This window comes from Eurypyga helias, unplaced genomic scaffold, assembly GCF_000690775.1.
Source record: "Eurypyga helias isolate BGI_N326 unplaced genomic scaffold, ASM69077v1 scaffold12680, whole genome shotgun sequence".
Lineage (NCBI taxonomy): Eukaryota > Metazoa > Chordata > Aves > Eurypygiformes > Eurypygidae > Eurypyga > Eurypyga helias.
This window is the reverse complement of record NW_010225100.1, coordinates 39855-62200: the sequence shown is the minus strand read 5'-3', so window position 1 is coordinate 62200 and position 22346 is coordinate 39855. Positions and strand designations below refer to the sequence as shown.

The 22346-nt window shown below is 47.5% G+C and overlaps 1 protein-coding gene across 1 annotated transcript in view; it reads right to left on the bottom strand.

The window, feature by feature from the left end:
- Window positions 1-538: 538 nt before the first annotated feature.
- MYBBP1A (MYB binding protein (P160) 1a) overlaps window positions 539-22346 on the bottom strand; it is a gene marked incomplete at its 5' end in the record, with an annotated part of 61613 nt that continues 39805 nt past the window's right edge. The window contains 4 exons of the mRNA XM_010148129.1: window positions 539-1070; window positions 2910-3034; window positions 4216-4317; window positions 16214-16327. Of these exons, the coding sequence (XP_010146431.1) occupies window positions 539-1070; window positions 2910-3034; window positions 4216-4317; window positions 16214-16327 (873 nt within the window). The remainder of the gene's footprint in view (window positions 1071-2909; window positions 3035-4215; window positions 4318-16213; window positions 16328-22346) is intronic.

Here is a 22346-nt window from a genome sequence, read left to right as displayed (position 1 = left end):
TGGTAGTTACTGGTGACACCCGAGTGGCCAAATTCGATCCATCTGATCCCAGAATCTGCACGTGCAAGCCCACTGAACCCCAGGCTTCTAAGAGAGTTAGCACCTCCCAGACTGGCAAAGCTTTGACTACTGCCGGACAGGAATGCGCCTTTAGGGGTTACTCCTGAGCCTCCGTGGCTTGACCACACTCAGCACCGCCAGCACACCTACCACAACGCCCCAGGAAATCCAAACAAGCCTCTCACTTCTGCCTTGGGAAGTCATGGAGACAGGAGCCTGTGCTCCCAAGCACAGGCTGTGCGGCACTGCCAGGGGAGAGACTGGGCATCTACCAGAGCCCGGAGGGTATGTGACCTCCTGAAGCTCCCTGTGCTCTGGGCTGAACCCTCCACACAAGTCAGACCCGCAGCTTTAGAGCTCAGCATCATGGAAGGTTTATTTAAAGTCATGGAGGACATAAAAACTATAGTTATAAAAGACATTAAAACAGTCCTCTGAGCCATGCTAGCCATGCCAGCTCTGGGTGAGTCCATGGCGTTTACTCCTGCAGCACTGGAGTGTTTTTCTCTTTTCTTTTCTTCTTGCCTTTGCCCTGCTTCTGCTGGTTGGCTTTGCCAGTTTGCTTCTGCTGGGCCTCCTGGCTGACACTCCCCTTGGTTTTCTTTGCAGCTGGAACCTGCTCAGCTTCATTGCCTGCATCACCTTTCCTCTTCCTCTTCTTCCTCTTCCTCTTCTTCTTGTCACCCACAGCATCTCCTCCATTAACAGCTTCCTCCCCACTGCCCAGCACTGCCACGCCGTTCTCCCTGACCCCTTTGTTCCGATTCTTCTGTTTGCTGCCTCCAGGCACGAGGCCTTTCTTCTGCTTAGGGGTTTCTGTCCCCAGGGGCTGCTCCTCTGTGGCTGCTGGCTCTCCATCTTCACTCAGTACTGGTGCTACCCCATTCTCCTGGCTGTCTTTCTTGCGATTCTTGCGTTTCTTGGTCTCTGGCAGGAAACCTTTCTTTTTCCGCTTAAGCGGCTCTGCTTCCTGCGCAGGCTTATTGGCCATCTTCTCTTTCTTGGGCTTCCTGCAGAGAGAACACCAAAAATCAAGAGCCACTTAGTTTACAGCCAGGGAGCAGTGTCATCCACGCTACAGGCAGTCCCTGAACAGGCAGAAACACAAGAAAGGTGCAGGAAGCACAGACGTGCTGCCAGGACGAGCGTTATCCCTGGAGATGCTCCTCATTTGCACAGGGACTGGCTAACTGATCGGTGGGAGCTGGACCAGGACTCGGGAAGACATATGGAGACCTGAGGAGGAGTCCCCATCCCACAAACCAGGTAACACTGTACTTACCACCTTCTCGAGCACCCATGCAAGGCTACTGAGAGACTGTCTGCCTGCCCAAGGTGACAGCCACAGCCAGGCCTTCACTCTGCTAACAATCCCAAGAGGTTTTCCAGCAAGAAATCCCAACAGACCATTCCCGTCTCACAGCCACTGCTGCTCTGCTCTCTGACAGAGCCCATCAGCAGCTTCACCACCACCCAAGCTCTGCTGCTCTGCACCAGCTCAGTCCCCAGAAAGGCGTTTTAGAAAGGAACCAGGCTGGAATTCCATGCCCTGGTTCTCAAGATGAAGCTTTCTGTAGTTTTTCAAGCTGTGCCTCTTCAGAGTGGAAAAACGCTGTCCTGACAACCTGATGTTAGCACACACTCCTCACCGGGATCCTGCACATGCCACAGCTGCTTCAGGGCTTGTTCCAGCTCACCTGCACAGACCTCTGCACATCACAGCGAGATGGCACCAGCAGGGACAGCAGCCTGCACCCTGAACCCAATCCCTTCCTCAGTCAGCATGCCCAAGCTCAGAGCTTCCTAGCTTAGCGACACCCCCACTCCGCAGAGTCTACCAGCTCCTAATCCTCCTGCCAACCCTGGCAGCAGGAGCCAAGGGACTCTGTGAGACTGGAAAAGGGCCTGGGGCTGTGTCACAGGGCTGGGTGAGGCCACTGCACACCGTGATTGTGTTCAAGGCAGTAGAAGGGGCCACAACAGCTGCTTACGCTGCTTGATTCCTCCCTGCCCGCGAGCCCGCTCACAGGAAGCCACATGCAAGCAATTCCCTCGGAGCCTCTTGCTGGGCTGAGATACCACAGACCAGGCCACCCACACACTGGGACCGCAGCTCCCCATCGTGAGCAGAGCGCCCAGCTTCCCCTCATGCTGTGGGTCTCCCTAAATGCTGCCAGCAGGAAGGGGAAACAAAAGTTCTGCTTGTAAGCTATCAATAGGAGGAAAAGACCCTACACTTCTGTCTGCCCTGGAGCAACAGCCAAATCCAGCTGCCATTTCGCACAGGAGCGGTAACCACTGAACGCTCCCCAGCTTTCCAGCCGCAAGGCAACCACTCCAAGCATCAGGCTGGGGATCCAGACACTAAGGAGCCCAAAAATCACCTAAGAGGACTGAAGGTCCTGGCATGTACTCTCAGGTATCCAGCCACTTCCCAGGACAGCTACTCATTCCCTCCAGTCTCCCATTTGCCGGTCAATCCACAGTGACTCACCCTAGCCCAGAAATGCCCCTGCCGCTTTGCTGATGGCTCTTAAACCAGCACTTGGGGCTGCTGAAAGCAGGCACCGTGTCCTTGGGGATCAGCCTCCTACCTCTGCTGGCAAGATGTGGCCAGAGAGCAGACGTGCCTTACAATCCCTTCCCATCAAAGACCAATCCAAAGCATGTAAGCACCTGGATTGAGTCTAGCGTTGCTCCAAACAAGCAAACCAACAAGAGTTTCCACCTCACCAGCCCAGGAGCTCCACTGAACTCAAGCTCCAGCCTGAGCACGTCAGCGAAGAGAAGCAGGACAGGCAGGCAGTCCCTGACGCAAGCCAAGACGCCCGAGTGCCGAGCGTACATACGTGTGATTCAGCCAGCGCATGACGTTCCAGTAGAGAGAGTCGAGACGTGCCGAACTCCCAATGCCTTCCGGCTGGTTCAGAGCTACCAGCACTTTGTCCAACTCCGTTAACTTCACAGGCAGCTTCTGCAAGAGGGAAGTACAAACAGGCTGCAGAGTGAGCGCAGAAGGGGCCCGCACAAGAACGGGGCACGCACAGCAGCGGGGCATAGCCCATCCTCGGGATAAGACTATGGCAGAAACGACCAATCCTGCTGGCTTTTCCAAGCTGCTGCCCTGGCCCCATTCGTAACACCAATTTGGGGGCAAAAATTGGCAAGTCACACCACACCATCAGGTACAGGGTTTGCCTGAAAACCAGGTCTCTAGCACGAGAGGCACGAGTCTAACAGAGTTATACTGGCATAAAAGGGACTGAAAGGTCCTTTGGTCCTCCTTCCTTTTTCAGTCTACGGCTGGGAGCGGGGGGAAGACGACACAAGATGATGTACCTATCTGAAAGAAGAGCAGCAGCATTTTCAGTCTGGTTTCTAAAGGACGCAGTCATGCTGCCTCTGGCTGCCTCTACAGCTTCTGTAACCCACTGGATAATTTCAGTAAAACCAGACAGAAGGGGGTGTCTCAAAGGCTATTCAGTTCCTACAAAAGCCTTGGAAATAATCTCTCTTCTCCACCCACTTTCCTATTAGGTCTTCACAAAGAAACAGGCTGTGGTGCGAGCTCAGTGCTTATCAGTAGGAAACTGGGCTTCAGCAATTCTGCTGCTCATGCTATTTTGCTCCAGTACGTAAGACCATGTTGGAGACTTATTTTGTCACCTACAGAAAATCCTCATGTTCAAAAAAACCCCACGTTTTTCATTAGGGAAAACAAAGCCCCAGAACAAAGCTTTGCTCCCACTCACAAAGCTTCTGAGCAAGTCAGTTTCTGGAAACGAAAACCTCTGGAGTTCAGTGGATAGAACAGAGCGATCATCTGGGACAACACCCAGCTCACCCTCACTGCATCCCAGGCCGTATTTCTGCTGGTAAGAAGTAAGATGCCACATGCATTTGTGGAACACTGCACACACCCTTCAACAAGCTCTTGGAGATAGCTCAGGAGAGCTGTGGATCACTCCTTCAGACATGAGGGCTCTTCTGCCCTCAAATCCACCTAGGCATTCCCTCCAGGGGCACCTTCGGGTAAGAAATGAGGTGGGATGTAGCAATGTCAGTCACAAGGTGAAATCCAAGCGTGACACTTAAAAGGGGCCTTGGTGGTATTCAGAGGAGCAGCCATTTGCACCCATCAGGTCACGCACTCACCTGCTCTGTCACAGTTTTGAGAAGGAAGTTCAACAGTTCCAAGTTCTTGGCAACTTTCTCTTTCTCAGCCTTTAGGATACACTTGTCAACCATTTTCAAACTCTGCAAATTAAATGGGGAGATGGAGAAGCAGCATGCATTAAACGGGGAAACCAACCACTCTTCTCAGGAGAAAGCAGAAAATAACAATTGGCAGGATCAGCCTGTCACCAAAATACCTCTGGACACAAAACCCACCAAACCCTGGAAATGCTCAGGAGGGTACATGGTGGAAGGTGCTGGCGCCCAGGTTAATTAAGAAACAACTGAAAATAAGAGCAAACATACCACAGAGGCACAACCCTGCTGCTCTCCCTTAAGCTGAAGCACAGCTGGAGACGTGTTGCTGCCTCCCAAAGAAAAAGAGGAAAGACAACATCCATCCCTGCCCTGGAAAGGCCAGGAGGCTGCCAGACAACAGACTCACCTGAGGGACAACAGCTACTCAGCTGCAGAAGCTGGGATTTACACGTGAAGTGCTAATGCAAAACCCCATTAACACTTAGGCCCCGGAAAGCCCAGTTGCCCGCACCAGAACAGGGCTTGTCAATCAAGCTCAGCTTCACTGAAATGACCGAGGGAAAAATCGCATCTCTTTGTGTTCCCTTTATGTGCTGCAGGGTTTCTGAGACACTGAAAAATCTGGCTTAGAAGAAAATCACTCCAAAGATAGGTCAGAGAAAAGCCAGAGTTATTTACAAGTGGAGAAGGGCAGAAAATAGCTATAAAAAGGCAGCTGGATGAAAGAGGCTGCCCATGGGCTCGGGGGTACCGATTCTCTGCCTGCGGCTGGTGCTGGCAGCCGCCGACATGGTACTTCTCTTCCCCCCCTGTTATTTCTGCGCGGATGCACGCGCCCCAGCAAGTCCCGCAGCTCACACGGATTACACTGACACGAGGTAGGATTTGCAGGGACAGGCTTCCTGTAGGCAGCCGCGTGCCCCAGCGCAGCCCATTCTCTGGAGAGGCTGCGCTGTGGCCAAGTCTGCCTTTCCTTGGAGTTGGAACGGGCCAACCCGGCCCGCAGCAAGGTGCACCCCAGGCACAGCATCCTCGGTGCCTCGCCAGCACCACTGCTGAGAACTCGCTGCACCAAACCTGTGCCCAGGGGGAAGGCTGTGCTTCTCCAAGGGGTGCAATCCCGCCCATTAGAACACCTGCTGCTTCCATTCAGACTGGCAGTAATTTTAAGGACCCTGGGCAAACTATTCTCCAACTATATCGTAAGGACCCTGGGCAAACTATTCTCCATCTATATCGGCAGAAAGCTGGCAAATAAAGTAAAAACCCTCAAGGAAGAAATTCATTCCCCAAAGCACGCTCTTTCAGTAACGACACCCACAACAGAAAAATAATGATGGCCAGCAAGAGTGTAACACTTTTAGCAGAAGTGGGGAGATCAGATACCACATCTGCAGGAACAGCCGCCTTCCAGTAGAATTATTTACCATCGGTACAGACTCCACGCTCGGGGAGTATCTTTTTCTAAATAATAAAGAGACAGTTATTTCCTGACCAGGATGCTCAAGCCCTGCATTAGAAAGCTTCCCCTGCCGCAACTTCATCTGACTATCAATAACCTGCTAATTACTCTCTCCTGATACAGACAGATGTGCTGCAACTCTATTCCAGAGCTGTCATTAACCTACAAGGTCACACAATTCAACAGCTCTGAAGTCTCTCAGGTAAAATGAGAAACAAATACAGGGTGTGTGAAAAAAAATAATCTTCACCTGTAGGATATAACATCCCAGCGGCCACGCACGCTCCGTTTATTAGGCTGATCACAATTAGTGTTATACTACTATCAATAATAATAATCACAACCATCTCACTTATGAAAAAGAAAAGCCTGATTTGCATAAAGATTTTCTTTGCAATTTGAAAAACAAGATATTGCCAGGCTAACAGTCATTACCTGTGGTTAAAGTGGCTTCCAGAGAAGCTATTAAGCTGAGACCCCTATTTTGCTAAGTTGCATACAAGTTCACAGTGAGAGAAATTCAGCACGGATTGTCAGCTCTTCAGGACAAGAGGAATCAGGGCAGTACTGGGAGAAGGAGTCACAGTGAAGCCAACTGTCATTACATCTTTTTAATGGACAAACATTTTAGAATTAAGAAGGTGTTAAAAATAAATTGCATTTTCTCTTTGCTGTAGATGAGCGATGCAGGCGACTGCATTTCAATCGCGCTGGCTTGTCTCTGTGCTGCTGCCATCCCTACTTCCCAGAATTGCCCTGATGCTTTGAAGGTTTGAAACAAACCCCACCGAAGTCAACAGAAAAGTCCTACAGCTCTGAACAACACCCGAGGGGCTGATTTTCAGGAGGCTGCAAGCAGTTTTCAGGTGCTTGGGAAATTGGGACATGTGTTTAGTTTGGGGTGCCCAACCAAATTCGCGCAGACGTGTAGGACAAAGGGTGGCTTGCCCAGCTGGAGATGGAAGGTATCACCGGTCTAGCGACATCAGTGCTGTCAGACTAAGCATCTACAGTAAAAGCAGTGTTTTGCATGAGTCTGGAACCTCAAGCACAGTCCCGCCAGCATAAATAGCCAGAAGCAACCCAGTGCAATTCAGGTGCTCTGCAAACAAATAGCTCCCTACCCAAATGTACCACTTTTAAACAGCTCTCAAAGACCAGGAAGGAACAGGGGAGAGGGTGGGTGGAGAAGCCGAAGGAGCAGCAAAGAAGCAGCAGATAATGTTTTGCATGAGTCTGGAACCTCAAGCACAGTCCCGCCAGCATAAATAGCCAGAAGCAACCCAGTGCAATTCAGGTGCTCTGCAAACAAATAGCTCCCTACCCAAATGTACCACTTTTAAACAGCTCTCAAAGACCAGGAAGGAACAGGGGAGAGGGTGGGTGGAGAAGCCGAAGGAGCAGCAAAGAAGCAGCAAATAATTTCTACAGAATGCACAATGTTCCCTAGTCCAGAAGCAGAATGGGTTGGCTTTAAGGAAGCTGGATTCAGACAAATCCTTACTATTTCTCCATACACATCTTCTCCCTTCCCCTTCTGCTACAAAGGGTGTAAAAGAAATACACTCCAAAGAACACAAAACCAGCAGCACCTCTGCATATGGTACGGTTGAGGCAGTCAAGCCTCCTTAAAGACTTGAGCCCAGCTCCTGCTCAGCTCAGAGTCACCGATTCTGATCGCATCACCCAGTCTCAGTACTTCCCCATTACGAATTGCACGAGACGGTATCTTCTGCCAGGAATGCACTGCTTCACTCTCACCTGCCTGCGACAGGGAGCATACACATGGAGTGTGCTTCCATGGGATTTGCGTTGGCATGCGACATCCCTACAAACACGCTGTGCTCTGGTTACGTAAAACAAAGCTGACTTCGGACCGGGGCTGCTGGCAAGCCTTGGGGAACCGCTCCCAAGGAATGAAATCCCAAGTCTCTTCAATGGGAACTGGGTCCAAACCTCAAAAGCAGCTTTCCCAAGTATTCGTCCTAACTTCTTGCTACATTACATTCCGACCATCGTCCCTGCATTACGGCTTCGTGCAGCGGATTGCTCCGGTCTGCCGCCTCCTCGCTCAGCTATCTGAAAGATGGAATTAGCACCGCCACCCCAAATGCACAGGTCAATCCTTTTACAGGCCTAGTGTGATTCCATTTGGGCAGCGTACAAAACACAATCACAAAATTAAAGCAAAAGCTATTATGTAGCAGATGGCAAACTGCAACACATGGCAAACATGCTTTAAAAAGAAAAGCAGTATTTCAGTCATCTGCAGTATCCTTAGGAGAGTCTCAAACACTGATTAGATCGCAAAAGACTTGCACGAGGTTGGCAAGTGTCTCCCTTTTACACAGCAAGAGGCACAAAGCAAGGTTTTGGCTTCCAGCTATGCTACAGGTGGAGGGTTAAACGAGAACCCAGACGAACTTGTCTAACCACCCCTTCTGTGATTCTCTGCCACATGCAAAGGTATCGACTCTCCCTTCCCCTGCCTTCTGAAAAACTTTACCAGCCTAAGAGTCACATAACCCAGTCACTCAATACTTTAAGCAGAGACACCACATGGCTTATTTTCAACAGCCACGTTTGCATCACTTGCTGATTATGCTGGTTTTCTCCCTTTTTCTGCTTTTCTTACTCGCTCCTTCAGTAACAGCCAGTCCCACTTTACAGGGAATCTCAGTTCCAGTTACAGCTCAGCAATACCTGTGATGGTTAATCAGGCCTATACATCTGAGCTGTCAGCAGATCTGGGCAGGTCATTTTCCAAAAGGAAAAAAATACGGAGGCAGTTTTCACAGCTGGAACTCCCATCTCACCTCAAGCCAACACAGCAATACAGTTCCTGCCTCACCCTACACGGATTCAGCTGGCAGAGATGGCTTTGTCATGTTATGTCAAACACACTGCTTCCAAAATCTCTGTCTCTTTCTGGTGGATGGCACTCCTGGATCCAAAGTTCTCTGCTTTTGGATTTCTACAAGGAGAACAGCACACTTCCAGCATCTTACCCATCAGTGTGTTTTCTTGTATTCTTAATTTCTGTATCACACATGGAGGTATCCCACCTACCACAGGATCCAACTCGTTCCATCTCTCACTGCACTTCACAGCATTCCTTCATCTTCACAAAGCACGAACCAAATTTGCTGGCACACAGGAGGTGAACACCTGCAGTAACGCAGTCATACAAGTGGGACAGAAGGCTGGCAGCTAGGAAGGGGTGTGAACCGCACAGCTCCATGCCTCAGTTTCCCAGGTAGGGTTTTAGTCTAAGCCCAAGGCTCCACTGAAACCTGCAATTCAACAAAACAGTACATCTAGAGCCAAAGTCAGCATCCCAGCTGCTGCCCAGCTTTCCCTGTGGGAGATGGCAGTATGCTGCTACAGGGAGCCAGGCAGTGTTTCTGGAAGCCTCCACACTGACACTGCCTGCAGTCTCAGCCTGCCTGCACTTCTCCCCCTTTCACAGGCACCACAGTGAGGGACACACTTAGCCCAGATTTACAAGACACAGCAGTATCTCAAGAGTGCAGAGGAGTGTTCTGCTACCAAGAGAAGAGCACGTTTCCTCGCTGGAAGTTTGATGTTTATGCATTCCCAGCACATCCTTCAGCCTATTTCACTGTTCAAAATAAACAGCCCTTCCCCTCCGTGGGATCAGCCTGACAGATCCATCACTGCTCCAAGAGCTGGAGAAGCCCGGCCAACCTGCATTCTTTCCGCACGCTGCGATATCTCCGTCCTTCCCTCTCCTCCCCCGTAAGTGATCTGATGCTGATGGATAAATGTGCAGATTCATGGATGAATACAGTGCCAAGTGCCTTCTGCAAAACACATACCTCCACCCACCCTGCAAGACCTTACAGCCCCTGGCACAGCCCAAGGTTGCTAAGGTAAACTCTCTGTTCCAACAGCAAAATTTCCAGCCTACTGAACATCCACAGTCAGGATGAGAAAGCGCTGCAGAGGTCTGATCTCGGTGTGCTGACTGTTCCACTGGCCGAAAGCTGACGCTTTGCCCCAGTCCCATGCCAGGTCCTAAAGCAGAGACACAACCTGGCATTTTGCTGTCACTAGGGCTCAGGTCCCTGTCGTGGAGTCGCACACAGAGGGGACCAAGCAGGTGGGTTTGGGGCCCTACAAGAACGTGCCCATCACCTGAGCCAAAGTGCAAGATTTCCCATGTCCACGTACAGGTGAGCTGAGAGGCTTGGGAGGGGGCACAGCCTTCCTCTGCTATTTAGAGGCCAATAACAAAATGACAGCCAAATGAAGTGTTTTAGTATTCTGTACACTCATAGTTCCTGTTATTATCCTATGAAGCACCCTTGCCTCACTTGTAATTACTCTCACATTTCTCCTGAGCGGTAAGAGGTAAGCCAGCATCAATCCCTCCGTCTCTCAAGAGAGGCCAAGTAACATGACTGAGTCATGCAGACCACGACGGAGCCAGGAATCAACTCTGAGCTTCCCAAAACCTAGACAAGCCACCCCAAATACTTCCTTTCATGACAATATACATTATACAGTAGAACCCAAGCTGGAACTTGGGGCTAAATCATGGAAAAGGAAAGAGTATGCCTCTTCACACAGGTTTCCGTCTATCCAGAGAGCCAGATCCATTTCCAGCTCCACAAGGCACGCAAGGAGAGGTCCTCACACCACCCACCCGAACAGCACAGCAGCTGCTGCCGAGAGCACTAAAAGGGGTGAAAAAGCACTGACAGTCCCTCTTCCCTCAGTTCTCTCACACTGTATTTCTGAAAACTGCAAGTATAAATGTTCAAAACTTTTTTCCTTGTATCTCTGGCAGAAACAAGTCATCAAGAAACGCTCAGAAAGGGAAGGGAACCACCAAGTTTCTGCTTGTCCCTGACCAAGACAGAGGGAAGGTAGGGGGCTAAGCAGACCCACATGCCGGAGAGTGTAACTAAAGGGCATTTTTTTGCAATGTTTATTTTGGCTGTTATTAAAGGGAGGAGACCAAAAATCCGGAAGCCATTCTCATAGAAAATGTCAATGTTTTCCCAGGTTTAAAGATCTGGGGTTTTTTTTTCCACAGACCATATGAAAAGGCAGCAGGGAAAAACCATATAGGACAGCTGAGGGAACAGAGGAGAATGAATTCTCCACAGAGACATCCAGTACTCTGAAAGCACGTCAAATATATCAGTTAAATCACCACTGGCCTCATTTTACAAGCTGGGAGGCTGAGAAAGGGCAATGAATTAAGATTTTATAAAGACGGACAGATAAAAGTTCAGGCAATCTTCAAGAAAAAAAACCTGAAGAATGGCTTTTTTTAGAGATCTGATGAAGTCACTGTTAATAATTTATCTCCTTACAAATTAAGACACTATAATCAAATGTGATGCCCTTCAAAAATGAAGGGCATGTCTACACGGAAAGGTCCTATAGTATATCCCTCTCCCCCACACACTCCGAGTGGCTCCAGCTAGCTATTTTAAATCCCTAGCTGAACAACACAACAGCATCAAACCCCTCTAATGCCATACAGTAGAAACCTGCAGAGAGCAGACAGTGCTTTCAAACGGTATGAGTCTTGGGTTAGCTAGGCCCTCCCTTGCACAGGCCATGGAATCCCATCTGCCTACATTCATACCTTTCTGCAGAAACATGCCTGCCTGCCCGGCCCAAGTCTAAGCACCCCCCTCAGTGGAAGGGGCATTGCATGCGTCTCATTAGGATTTTGTGTATATTTACCTGAAAGTCTCCAACACTGGTGACCTGGAGGTCTTTGGTCTTGCACTGAACTCAGGTATCAAGATTCTGTGAGTATTTTTACACTCCAGGATGCCTTGATCCCATGTTGGTTGCAAAGAGCCAACTTGAACACTATCTGCTCTGCCCCTCTCTTATGACACTGACAAAACAAGCAAAGGAAAAAATAGTAGTGAAGTCGGGCCCTTCCTGTGATGTACTAACAGCAGAAGGCAACAAAGGAAACCCTCAGGAAAGTGCTGCGTGCAAGCTAGAGAAAGCAACTCTAACAACAGTTTTCTGAGGGGTGTTTTGAAGTTGCTCAGCCGTGAAAATATACATTTTCTGGAAAAGCCTCAAAATCCTTTCTCGCTTCCTCCCTGACTTTCATATCACAACTGGGAGTTTCAACATAAGTTGGGGGTTACCCTAAGTACCTCAGTTCAGGAGGGCACGCCAGTTCCTGGGAAAGGGATGACATAAAAAGGTAATGAAACTCTGTATTCAGATCCTGGAGCTTCCTGCCCCAAATCTGTCAGTGCGTTACTAAAAAATTGGCATGGCTTCAAGATCACTCTAAAGCCAAGACAGCAATTTTGTAACCTATCAGAAAGAAACATATCTAACAAGAGGAACAAACACCACAATGTGCCCACAATGACAACTGGGAAAGCTGAAAGACCAAATTGAGAGGCGCTTTATTAGTCAAAATGACAGTGTGAGTGCCAGCAGCAACCCCCTGAGACCCCTCCCAAAACTGCATGATAGTTCCCTGCATGAAACGGGGACCCTGGGCCTCTCGGGTTCGGCCACTAGCCTCGCTGCAGGACTCCAGGCAGTCTAACTCACACCAGCCAGCCCCCTCCTTAGATAACATGGGGACAGAGATTGCTACCCAACAAAACGGGATCTTCTGAAGCCAAGTTAAGAAACAATCAGACTGTCCATGCCGAAGGAGGGACTCTGGGGTGTCTCAGGAGACCCAAGTTTGACTCTTGGCCCAGCTCCCAGCCAGGCGTGTCATCTGTAAAACAGGGTGAACGACTTCAGTAAACATTAGCTCTTGGGTTTCTGCAAAATACTTTCTTCATTACATCAACAACTCACTGGTTTGAATTCCCTTTGTAAAGCGCTTTGAGACTACTGATAAAAGAACAAAGCTCTGGGAGAGGAGGAAGTCTCTGTCAGATGCGCTAGCATCTCGGGTGAGCTCTGTCATCTACAGCGTGAAGCAACTCCATGTCTTTATGCCGTAAACACAGCTGACTTGTCTAGACTCCCAACATCAGAACAAACTTCAACAACCGTAGCAAGGTTCTGCTTTGTTTAAAGTCACTAGGACCAGGGAGGCTAAAACTGTGCCAGAGCTATTTCTCTACTTCCTTACCTGTGCTTGCTGTCCAATAAACCACACCTCGCAGGGCAGTCCACAGCTTGCAGACACAGCTTTCTGCCCAGGGGACCCAGCAGAACAAGCCAAGAGCCCCAACATCAAGCCGGGCTCTCACAGGAACGAGTCAGCTCCCAAGCACCCACTAGGATATCAGGATATCTCGCTGACAGTAAGGAGATGGCAAACGTGAAACCCTCCTGACTGTGATACATGTTTTATAAGCATGCTTAAACATTTTGGGAATAAATAAGGTCAAGTTAGCTTATGTAAGCACAAGAGCCATTGCCTTGCAGCAGCCGGAGCTGCTATTTCAGGAAGCTGTCTCTTCATTTAAAGCTCCTGGCCACTGATTCCCCCTCATCTGCCTCTTAGTTTTACACACAAAATTCAATGATATCCCAGACTGCAGTTTTCTCACATTGCTTCTTTCCCAGTTCCAGCACATATCACTGCCTGAAACCACCCCAGGCCCCCTGCTCCTCACCAGGCCATCTGCAGGTATGCAGTGCAACCACCGAGGCAAGACAGGATGAGAAAGCAGGCACCAGGAGGTCGCATCCTGTTCTCTCTCACAGCCTTGCAATGGCAATCCTGCGTTTCAAGAGCTACCAGCCCCAGCCACAAATCTGAGAGAGACACAGGACACTAAGCATAGCCAAGTCTTCAGCGGCAGCTTCTTGGTGAACAACACGGCTGTTTGAATTACAAATGCACGTCAGTATAGTCAGTTAAAGAGTTGGCCCTCCCAGGTTATTTCGGACTTCTCCCAGGGTCAAAGAAAGTATAAAATCCTGCATTATCATTTTTTCCTCTTAAAACAGCTATTTGTGAGGGACAGTGGCAGGAATGGCCAATGACAGCAAATTCAGACCTTTCAACTAGAGGCAGGGTAATAAAACTTCATCATTTTCCACAGCATCATGAACTACTGCTCTCAGTCAAGGTTCTCATGGGTAAGCATTCACTTTCTTCCCAGAGAGGGTGGGGAGGCACTGGGACAGGTTGCCCAGAGAAGCTGTGGATACCCCATCCCTGGAAGTGTCCAAGGCCAGGCTGGATGAGGCTTGGAGCAACCTGGTCTAGTGGAAGGTGTCCCTGTCCGTGGCAGGGAGATGGAACTAGATGGTCTTTAAGGTCCCTTCCAACCCCAACCATTCTGTGATTCTATGCCAACAACTACCTACTCCAAAATCATGGCTGATCTGGACTGCCCACCAAAACAAGACTCAGATGAAAAGGGACAAAACGGAGCCGCAGGAGAAACCCCGAGTTCTGCAAACACCCTCCCTGCTAAGCCGAGGCACATGTGGACGTCAGGGACAGAGAAGGCTATCCTCTAGCCCAAGCTCTTGCCTAACACAGTCCAAGCAAACAACGCAGAATTTCAACATCAAGCCTTTAACTTCCACCCAGTTGAGTCCTTTGAGTCCAGCACACAATCTCTACCTGGCGATTCAGAGCTAATAAGCTCTTCAGCAAGTTATTTTAATGGTGGGTTAGTCTCTTTGACAAATACACACTTTCTACAGATCCTAATTTTGTTCAGTTTCCAGCCTCTGACTTCCCCTACAAGGGATTTTTTACTATCTCCCAAAGAGATCAGTCATGATACGAGTATTGTTCTACCATGCCGTAAAGCCACTGCATGTTTTTACAGCTATTACTCAGATAAGAAAGCATTTCTGCACCACCAAATAGACACAGAACACCTTTTGCAGCTTTAGAAAGTTTTGCAGCACAAGTGTCAGCTTTTGGCTATGAATCAAAACTGATATATGGAATATAAAGCCCTTGATCCCTCCTAATCACAGCAACATTTAAAGACATGCAGCTGCCCCAGCTCCAAGGAGCAATCCAGGCCTGTGATAGTGCAAGGAGGAGCAGGGGGAAGGGAGACAAAACCCAGTGCATATATGTCCACCAACACAGCACTGTGCAAAAATGTTATGTCAGGGCTTTTTCAGGCCAAAAAGAGAACTAGCATCTATTATGTCACTGCCAGTTAACAGCATGGGAGGCCTCCTGCCTGAAGGGTATACCTTGGACAGCCCAAACAAACTGACAGTGTTTCCCAGGAATTCTTCTTTAAACAGATGACCACAGAAATAAGAGGCACTGAACAAGCTTTGGTAGCAAAGTGCATTAAAATACCAGATGAGTTGCAAGTTGCTAAACTTTCCCTGACAAGAACAACATAAAGGCATTATAAATGTTTGAGGTTTTGCAGTGAATCACCAAGTCCTGCAGGTATTCAGCTGCTAGAGAGAAACATGGAGATGCCTGGGTTGGAAGGAGTGGTGTGTTCTATGTAGCTGGAAAATAAAATCATACCTAACTCCATCCATCGGATTCCTGATGTAACCATTAAATGAAAGCTGTTTAATGAAACCCAGGATTACCTGCTTCCTCAAAAATTATAAACAGCACCTGTGATTCCTTATTTAAAATTCTTAGAATGTGTCCCTCCTTGACAAAAGAAAACAGAGCTAATCGTTCTGTTCCAATATGGTAAATTATAGAATGGCCTAAATTACCACGTAACCAGCATTTAAAGAAGTAAAGAAAGCTACACTTAGGAAAATGTCAATGCTACAGTTACGTAGGAACACCAAGACTGGAATCTCCCACGTCATCATGTTTAGTCACCACATCATAACAATAATTTGGCTGCTTGAGTTTCCCCCACGTCAACACACAAGAATATAATTGAATGGCATTTGCTTCTTCAGCCTCCTGTGCCACAGATCACCTACATAATAGCTGCACCCAGAAACTGTCTTCAGGTACAATCTGCACTTGCCACTGAAACAGGAGCCCTGCAATTTCTGTCACTGTTCTTTTTTCCTGTACAAATTAATTTTCAATGTATTTTAAGGCTTCCCTGATAAATAATATCAGGAAGGGAGTCTGGCTCAGAAAGCCTGCAACGCACCAGGAGTCAGAAGTTTAGTGCACCTCAGCTCTCTCTCTTTGGCCCTGAAGTTCATTCAAACACAGAACTTCCACAACATTTTCTAAAATTAAGTAAATGTTCAAAATACCTTTCCATTAAAAACTTACTTTTTAAAACCACCTTAAATTGATCTGTATGAGTGTATTCCCAAAAACATGACCTCTGTCTCTGGGATCCATACACAGGCACTGCTGAGCTGTACCAGGCACATTTTGTGCACTCGGTGAAAACAACAGTGCTAGGAGAATGCTGTGATCTTGGCGAACACTACTCAGACATGGTGCAAGCAGGCACAACCCTCTAAGATCGAGCACAGCCGCAGACTCCAGTTCTGAGAGCGAGCACCACACTAGTAACAGCAGCACCCATTAGGTGCTACCTGTATATTTAACATGTGGAAGTTTGTTACCTTTGTCACTTGGCTGACGCTTTCTCTGATCAGTTCCTCCCACTCCTCCTCTGTCATCAAGAGCTTCAGTTCACGAAGTAGCAGAACCTTCTGGAGAAGCAAACAGGCCTGGGCCTGAAAAAGAAAGGGGAGAGGAGACCTGAAACTCTGCAGTCTCTGGGGAAGGTGTTAACAGTGCTAATATCCCGCTGAAACAAACAGCTAAGCACGCATCCAGGGAATGCCACGTTGCAGATGCTGCATATCCTCCCCAACATGTACATTGCTCTGTTAGAAAACATCCTCTAGACTCTACCAGAATAGTCACTCCTCAGGAGACAGCGTGGTGGGTGTCAGTTGAATGCACATACTTAAAAGAGAAAGTTAAAGGAGAGGGATCATGCCACTTCTAGATTTAGGCATTAATACCCAAAATAAGCTGTAGCAGCCGAGTGCACCACTTTTCAATCTCCAAAAGTCTTCAGGCAGCCCTTTGCGTGACTGTACCCTTTACCGTGCCCTGATGAATGTAGTAGGCACAAACAAACAAAAATGAAAGCTGGCAGGTTAGCAAATGCTTCATTTCAAAAGAACCCAAGATGGAAACTGCTGTTCAGAGCAGCACTCAGCCTTGCCCTGGAGTCAAACTTGCTCATTAAGTCTCTATGTTAACACAGCAATGAAAAGAGTAGCCACTAGAAAACCAACAGTAATCTGCAACCTTCTTACAAGTCCTTTTCTGTTCCCCAATTCCTATTTTAAGGCTTTCTTAGGTACAAGAAAAACACAGCAATAAACAAAAGCAAATGACAGAAATGCACAGAATGCAGTAATGAGGATTAGTGCAAATAGTTTTAGAGGATTAAAGGGAAAATTTTTGTAGCAGATTTTGTGAGCAAATTCTACCCACATATAAAGAATGTTGCCTCTAGCTGCCATCACACAGACCAAAACTGAATGCAGGAATAAATAAGAAAAATCATTGGGAATTACATCAGGAGTTGATCATGTCTGAAGAAAGCAAGGGCTGCCATTTTATCCACAGGTTGCAACTGAACCCACCCTACAGAACCCAACTGAGCAGAGTTTGTAAAACCCTTTATCAAAGGCACCATTAAGATCAAAAGCCCAAGAGGCTTCAAGAAAAAAACACAGGCTGGTGATACCCAACCTGGCCTCCAAGTACCCCTTGGGTCCAAAGGAAGCAACCTGGAAAACGTGTAGCAGAAGGCTGAAAACTGGCCACATGGTACCCACACTTCTACTGGAGTACTTTGAGAGAATTATTTACTGAAGAATTCAAAGTGAGGGAAAAGAAGAAACCCCTGGATCTCCCAAGAGCAATAAGACCATCCAAAGTTGTAGGCAGTCGAACAGAACACCTCACGAGCTCAAGGATGTCTGTGTTTCCTTCACAACATACTCCAGGCTTCTGGGAGGTATGGGACACTGAACATGGGTCCCCCGCTGGTAAATCCAGCACCAGTATTTGTGTTACAACAGAGTAATCTCAGACATCTGTGGAAGCTTACCTCTAGTTGGCACCAGTATGGCCAACAAAGAATTATCCAAATAGAGCAAGCTTTCACTCCCCAACAGAAATTCTCTTCTTTACTCGAGGGAGAAAAATGCGGCGGGGAAGCAACGAGACTACGTCAAAAGATTTATGTTGATTTAATGAGAGAGCATCCTAATGACATATTTGAGGCAGGCAAGCTTACATATTCCTTGTAATTATGGGGAAGCTGTGTCTTACAGAACAAATTATGGCATGTCTGCATGGATGTGCCAAATGTAGTGGAAAGTCGCTTCAGTGCAATTACAAAAAGAACATGACCCCCGGAGTAGATGAAAGGCCATAATTCATTCTGAAAGGCTGAGGCAGGGTCATAAACCTCAAGGCACCGTCACTTTGACAATTACAAAAGCATTCATACTGCAAGTGGGTGTAAAGCACAAAGAAGGGTCCTGTTAAGCTATCCTGACAGTACCTCAGGCCTACAGATTTACTTGAGGCAAACAGAGGACCAGAGGCAATGGTGATAAGGGCCTGAGGAATCAAACCAGTTACCAGTGGGTGGGAGCACTGCAAGTCATTGCGGAAAAGAACTGGAAAGAAATCAAAGCCATCCGAAGGAGCACAGAGCTCTGGAGACCTGAGACTCAAATGCTGGATCCCAACAGACCCTGAATGGGACCTAGTCCTCAGCAAGCACTAAGCCTGAAAATTATTTCAAAAGAAAGGAAAAAAAAAACCACTGAACATTCCCTTCTGTGTGTCATAAATGAGGAAGTCAAAACACGCCATCATCTGAGAATCCTGGCTGGTGCTATCACTCTTTAGTAATTTTGTCACACTCATAGCTTTCACGCCTCCAGCCCTGTATTAGATGCAAGCAAAGAGAAAACATATTTTGAGATTCATGTAATTAAAACATTGCTATACTCAACACAATCCTGTGCTTCCTGATTGTTTCCTAACCCAATGATAATTTGGCACTAAGCATGAACAACTTTTCTCATTCGAAAGAATAAAAATAAAAGATTTACTTGCTGGTTGAAATAAAATTTGGCTTAAGAACATCTCAGCCAGAGAGCAAATGTGACACTAATAATTACAAGTTCCTCAGTGCCCAGCACCATGCTATGCTGTAGTTTAAGGTTATCATATTCATCACAGAGTCAGTGACTCTTCTCTTCCTAGAGCTAGTTATTAACACGTAGCTCTCACTTAGCCGATTCTTCCAGCGCAAACTACATGGTTAAGTAGCAAAAGTTAAACCATAGGGAGAGGAACTGGTGTCAGCAGAGTCAGCCAGAAAAATCAGGGACAGAACCAAAACTAAAACCCAGTTCTTGAATCCCAGTCCAAAAGTAAACCCAAGAAACAGCACTTCCCACTCCTCCTGCTGCTGTCATTCCACCTCCTCTCTTGGTCTGAACTTGCTGAGACGCACCAAGTTTCTTCTTTAGAAAGAGGTGCAACCATCACACCTCACTCACAGCATCTATCAGCGTGTGAAGAAGGATTCTGGATGTCATCAGAAGATCGCTGAGCGGGTAAATGTACCCAGAGAAAACAGTCTAGCAACCGGGACCACAAAGCTGCCACATCACCTTGGGAAGTAACAGTCCTCAGCATTGGCTTTTCAGCCACAAGTTCATCTGTCAGTGCTGAGGAACGTCAAACCGTTGGCTGGAAGGGCATGAAACAGCTCCCCATGGAACAGACCCCGGCAGGATTCGCAAAGAGGACTTTGAACACTTGGAGAGGAATTGTTTTCCTGACTCCCAGGAGCTTCACCAGGTAATATATGCTTTATCACCTAAAATAAAGGGTCTAAGAGTATACGCACTCTTATGCAAAATAAGGAAAGACTCAAAGTGAGCCGGATCTCTAGGAACCATTTCCTTAAGGTCGCAAAGAAACAGCTCTCTCTTGGCACTTTGTTTTCCTTGTTTTATCTTCTCAAATAAATGGACACAATGCAGCCCAAAGTGGTGGAAGTGAACATACATCTGCCCCTCCCACTTGCTTTACAGGGCTAGTCAGAGTTTCCACAGACCACAAGCCATCTACTTGCCCATCTTGACACATCACACTAGCCTGATTGTTGGGAGCCCAGACACTCAGTGGGTTTTAGGATATCTGCCTCAAAAAACCAAAATGAGGCTGCTTAGGGAACTTTTCAAGCCATCTCCTGAAATGAGGCTCTTCCCATTGCTAGTGACTTCTAAAAACACGCCACTGCCATTCAGTGATGCTCCTGTGACAATACCAGTAACCCAAAATGATCCATTTGAAATAAAAACCAGTCACAAAACCTACCTATCTTCTGTTCTGTGAAACAGGAGGTTCTAGTGTGGATGCACATACATGCAAGACAACATGTGCGCAAGGAAGTCACACGGATGCAATCACGCAAGTTGGTTTTATTCACGCACATTTAGAAAAAATAAAAAGCAGCATTTTACAAGCCTGCGCTCGAAGACACAAGCCCTCTCCTTGCTGAGCAGCAGAAAAGAGAAACAGTAGTAGAAAGAAACTTGCCCAACACACACATCGGTGTCTGATTCCTGTCTACTTTGGTTCAGCTCCCGCGGAAGCAGTTGGGACTAGGGCAGCACTGACCTGACACAACCAATTTGTACCTCCTCACCAAGACTTTGGAAGTGCAAGGCCACACACAGAACACCTCAGGAGCCAAGCCACCCCAGCTAGTTCAACTCTTTTGCATCAGAACACTATCAACCCCCATCATTTCTCACAATCTGTCATTTACCCTCCAGATGTTCATGATGCGTCTTTTCCACAACACAGGGACCAGCTGCATGTTTTACCATCACACACCGGCAGCAATCCAAAGCTTGGAAAGTACACCCACAAAATCCAGCACAGATCTGGGGCTCAACAACTCCCCAGTTCTGTCCTTCTCCCTCCTGCCCTCCCCCAGTATCTCTGATTTTTCTGAATGCCTTACAAACATTTGGCAATTTTGGAGGCTGCCACAACAATACTGTTCCCAAGAATACTGTAGAGGGTGCTCTGCATTTTCTTAGTGTCAAATCAAGCCTGCTGTGTTCATGAGAGCCCTACGAGAGAGCCAGGTGTCATCAACACTTCACAAATGGACAAAAATAGCAAAAGGCCCAAGAGTCCCAGCTACCAAACTCCAGTGGAGTTCAGAAGAGAAAGTTGTTGTACCCCCATACAGACAATCTCTGAAATGAGAATGTGTGAAGAGTTACAAGCAGTTGACAGCCACATCAGAGCTCTTTATTAAGGGTGGAGAATGCTGCAGCCCATCCTATGCCCTAGGTGCCACCCAGTTGCCTAATCAAAACATTTTCTCCTAGTTTGTAAAAATAAAGACCAGAAAATAGTACAAAAATAAATAAAAGTGAAGTCTATTCAAACAAGGATAGTAGATACATATATACACTCCCACATACATCTATCAACCTTGTGACTAAATGAGGCAGAGATGCTCATTATCAGCCCACATGGGAGAAGAGAACAAGAACTAAGCACAGCACTGACCATGGGATTTTCTGCCAGCTTTGTTTATTTCTTTCTTACTTACAATGACTACACAAAACGCCATTCAGTAGAAATGGTCAGGATTTCTTTCTGAAATAGTAAACATGCTCATTGCAGTAACCAGATGTGCTGGTTAATTCCCAGACGTGCTCACCTACCTTATTTAGATGCTAAAAAGCTGGTGGGGTTGCCAGGTTATACAATCCACCTTACCCTTCACAGTGAAGGACGACACACACAGCCTGACTATTGAAAATGGCAAGCAACAGATTAACCCGTACCCATTCGGCCACTGTCTCCTTGCTGAAAGCACTATTTAGCACAGGTGTCATAGGCGTGTAGAGGTCAGAGCAGCAGCTCTCACCAGTCCCCACTCAGGTGAGCTGGGAGGTCAGAGCAGCAGCTCTCACCAGTGAGAGCTCACCACTCAGGTGAGCTGGATGGAGGGGAATAGATCAAAACGTCTTTCAATCACTGCAGTTGTGAAAGAGAAAAGCCAAAACCAAACACGCCTTTGCAACGGTGTAAAGATTCTGTTTGCAACACTGCATGACCTAAATTCAGGGTTGTTTTTCAATAAAAAAAGCACACTGTTAATAGGAAGACACTGGTTTCTGATGCAAAAAGAAAGGCTTTTCCCAGTCCCAAGTGCTTTAGGAGGCTGGCTGGAGGTGGCTTTGCAAGGAACAGGAGAAAAGACACCCAAATCAGCAGTCGCCCACTGCCACCATCAGAGGAGCGAGAAACCGAGGACGTGCCCACACTGCAAGGTACCAAACACCAAGCCTGAGTTTTCACACAGCCATTCTGTCAGAGGATCTCGAAGCAGCTTGCAGGCTACAGCTGATTAACCCTTCCACATGCCCTGTGCCACCTCCAGCTTACAGATGAGGGGCAGGAAGTTTACCTGGCTTGCCTGAAGCACATGGCAGGACAGAAACGTCTCATCAGGTCTGACCCAGGACAGTAGCTGAGCTACACAGGACCTGCCTGCATAGTGTAACAAAAGCAGTGGAGAGTTTAAATGCTTAACAAAGACATGGAGATGGATTTTCCCCACCTTATGCCTATTTTTGCACCTTGGACACAGTTTTATTAACATGAAGTATGTCA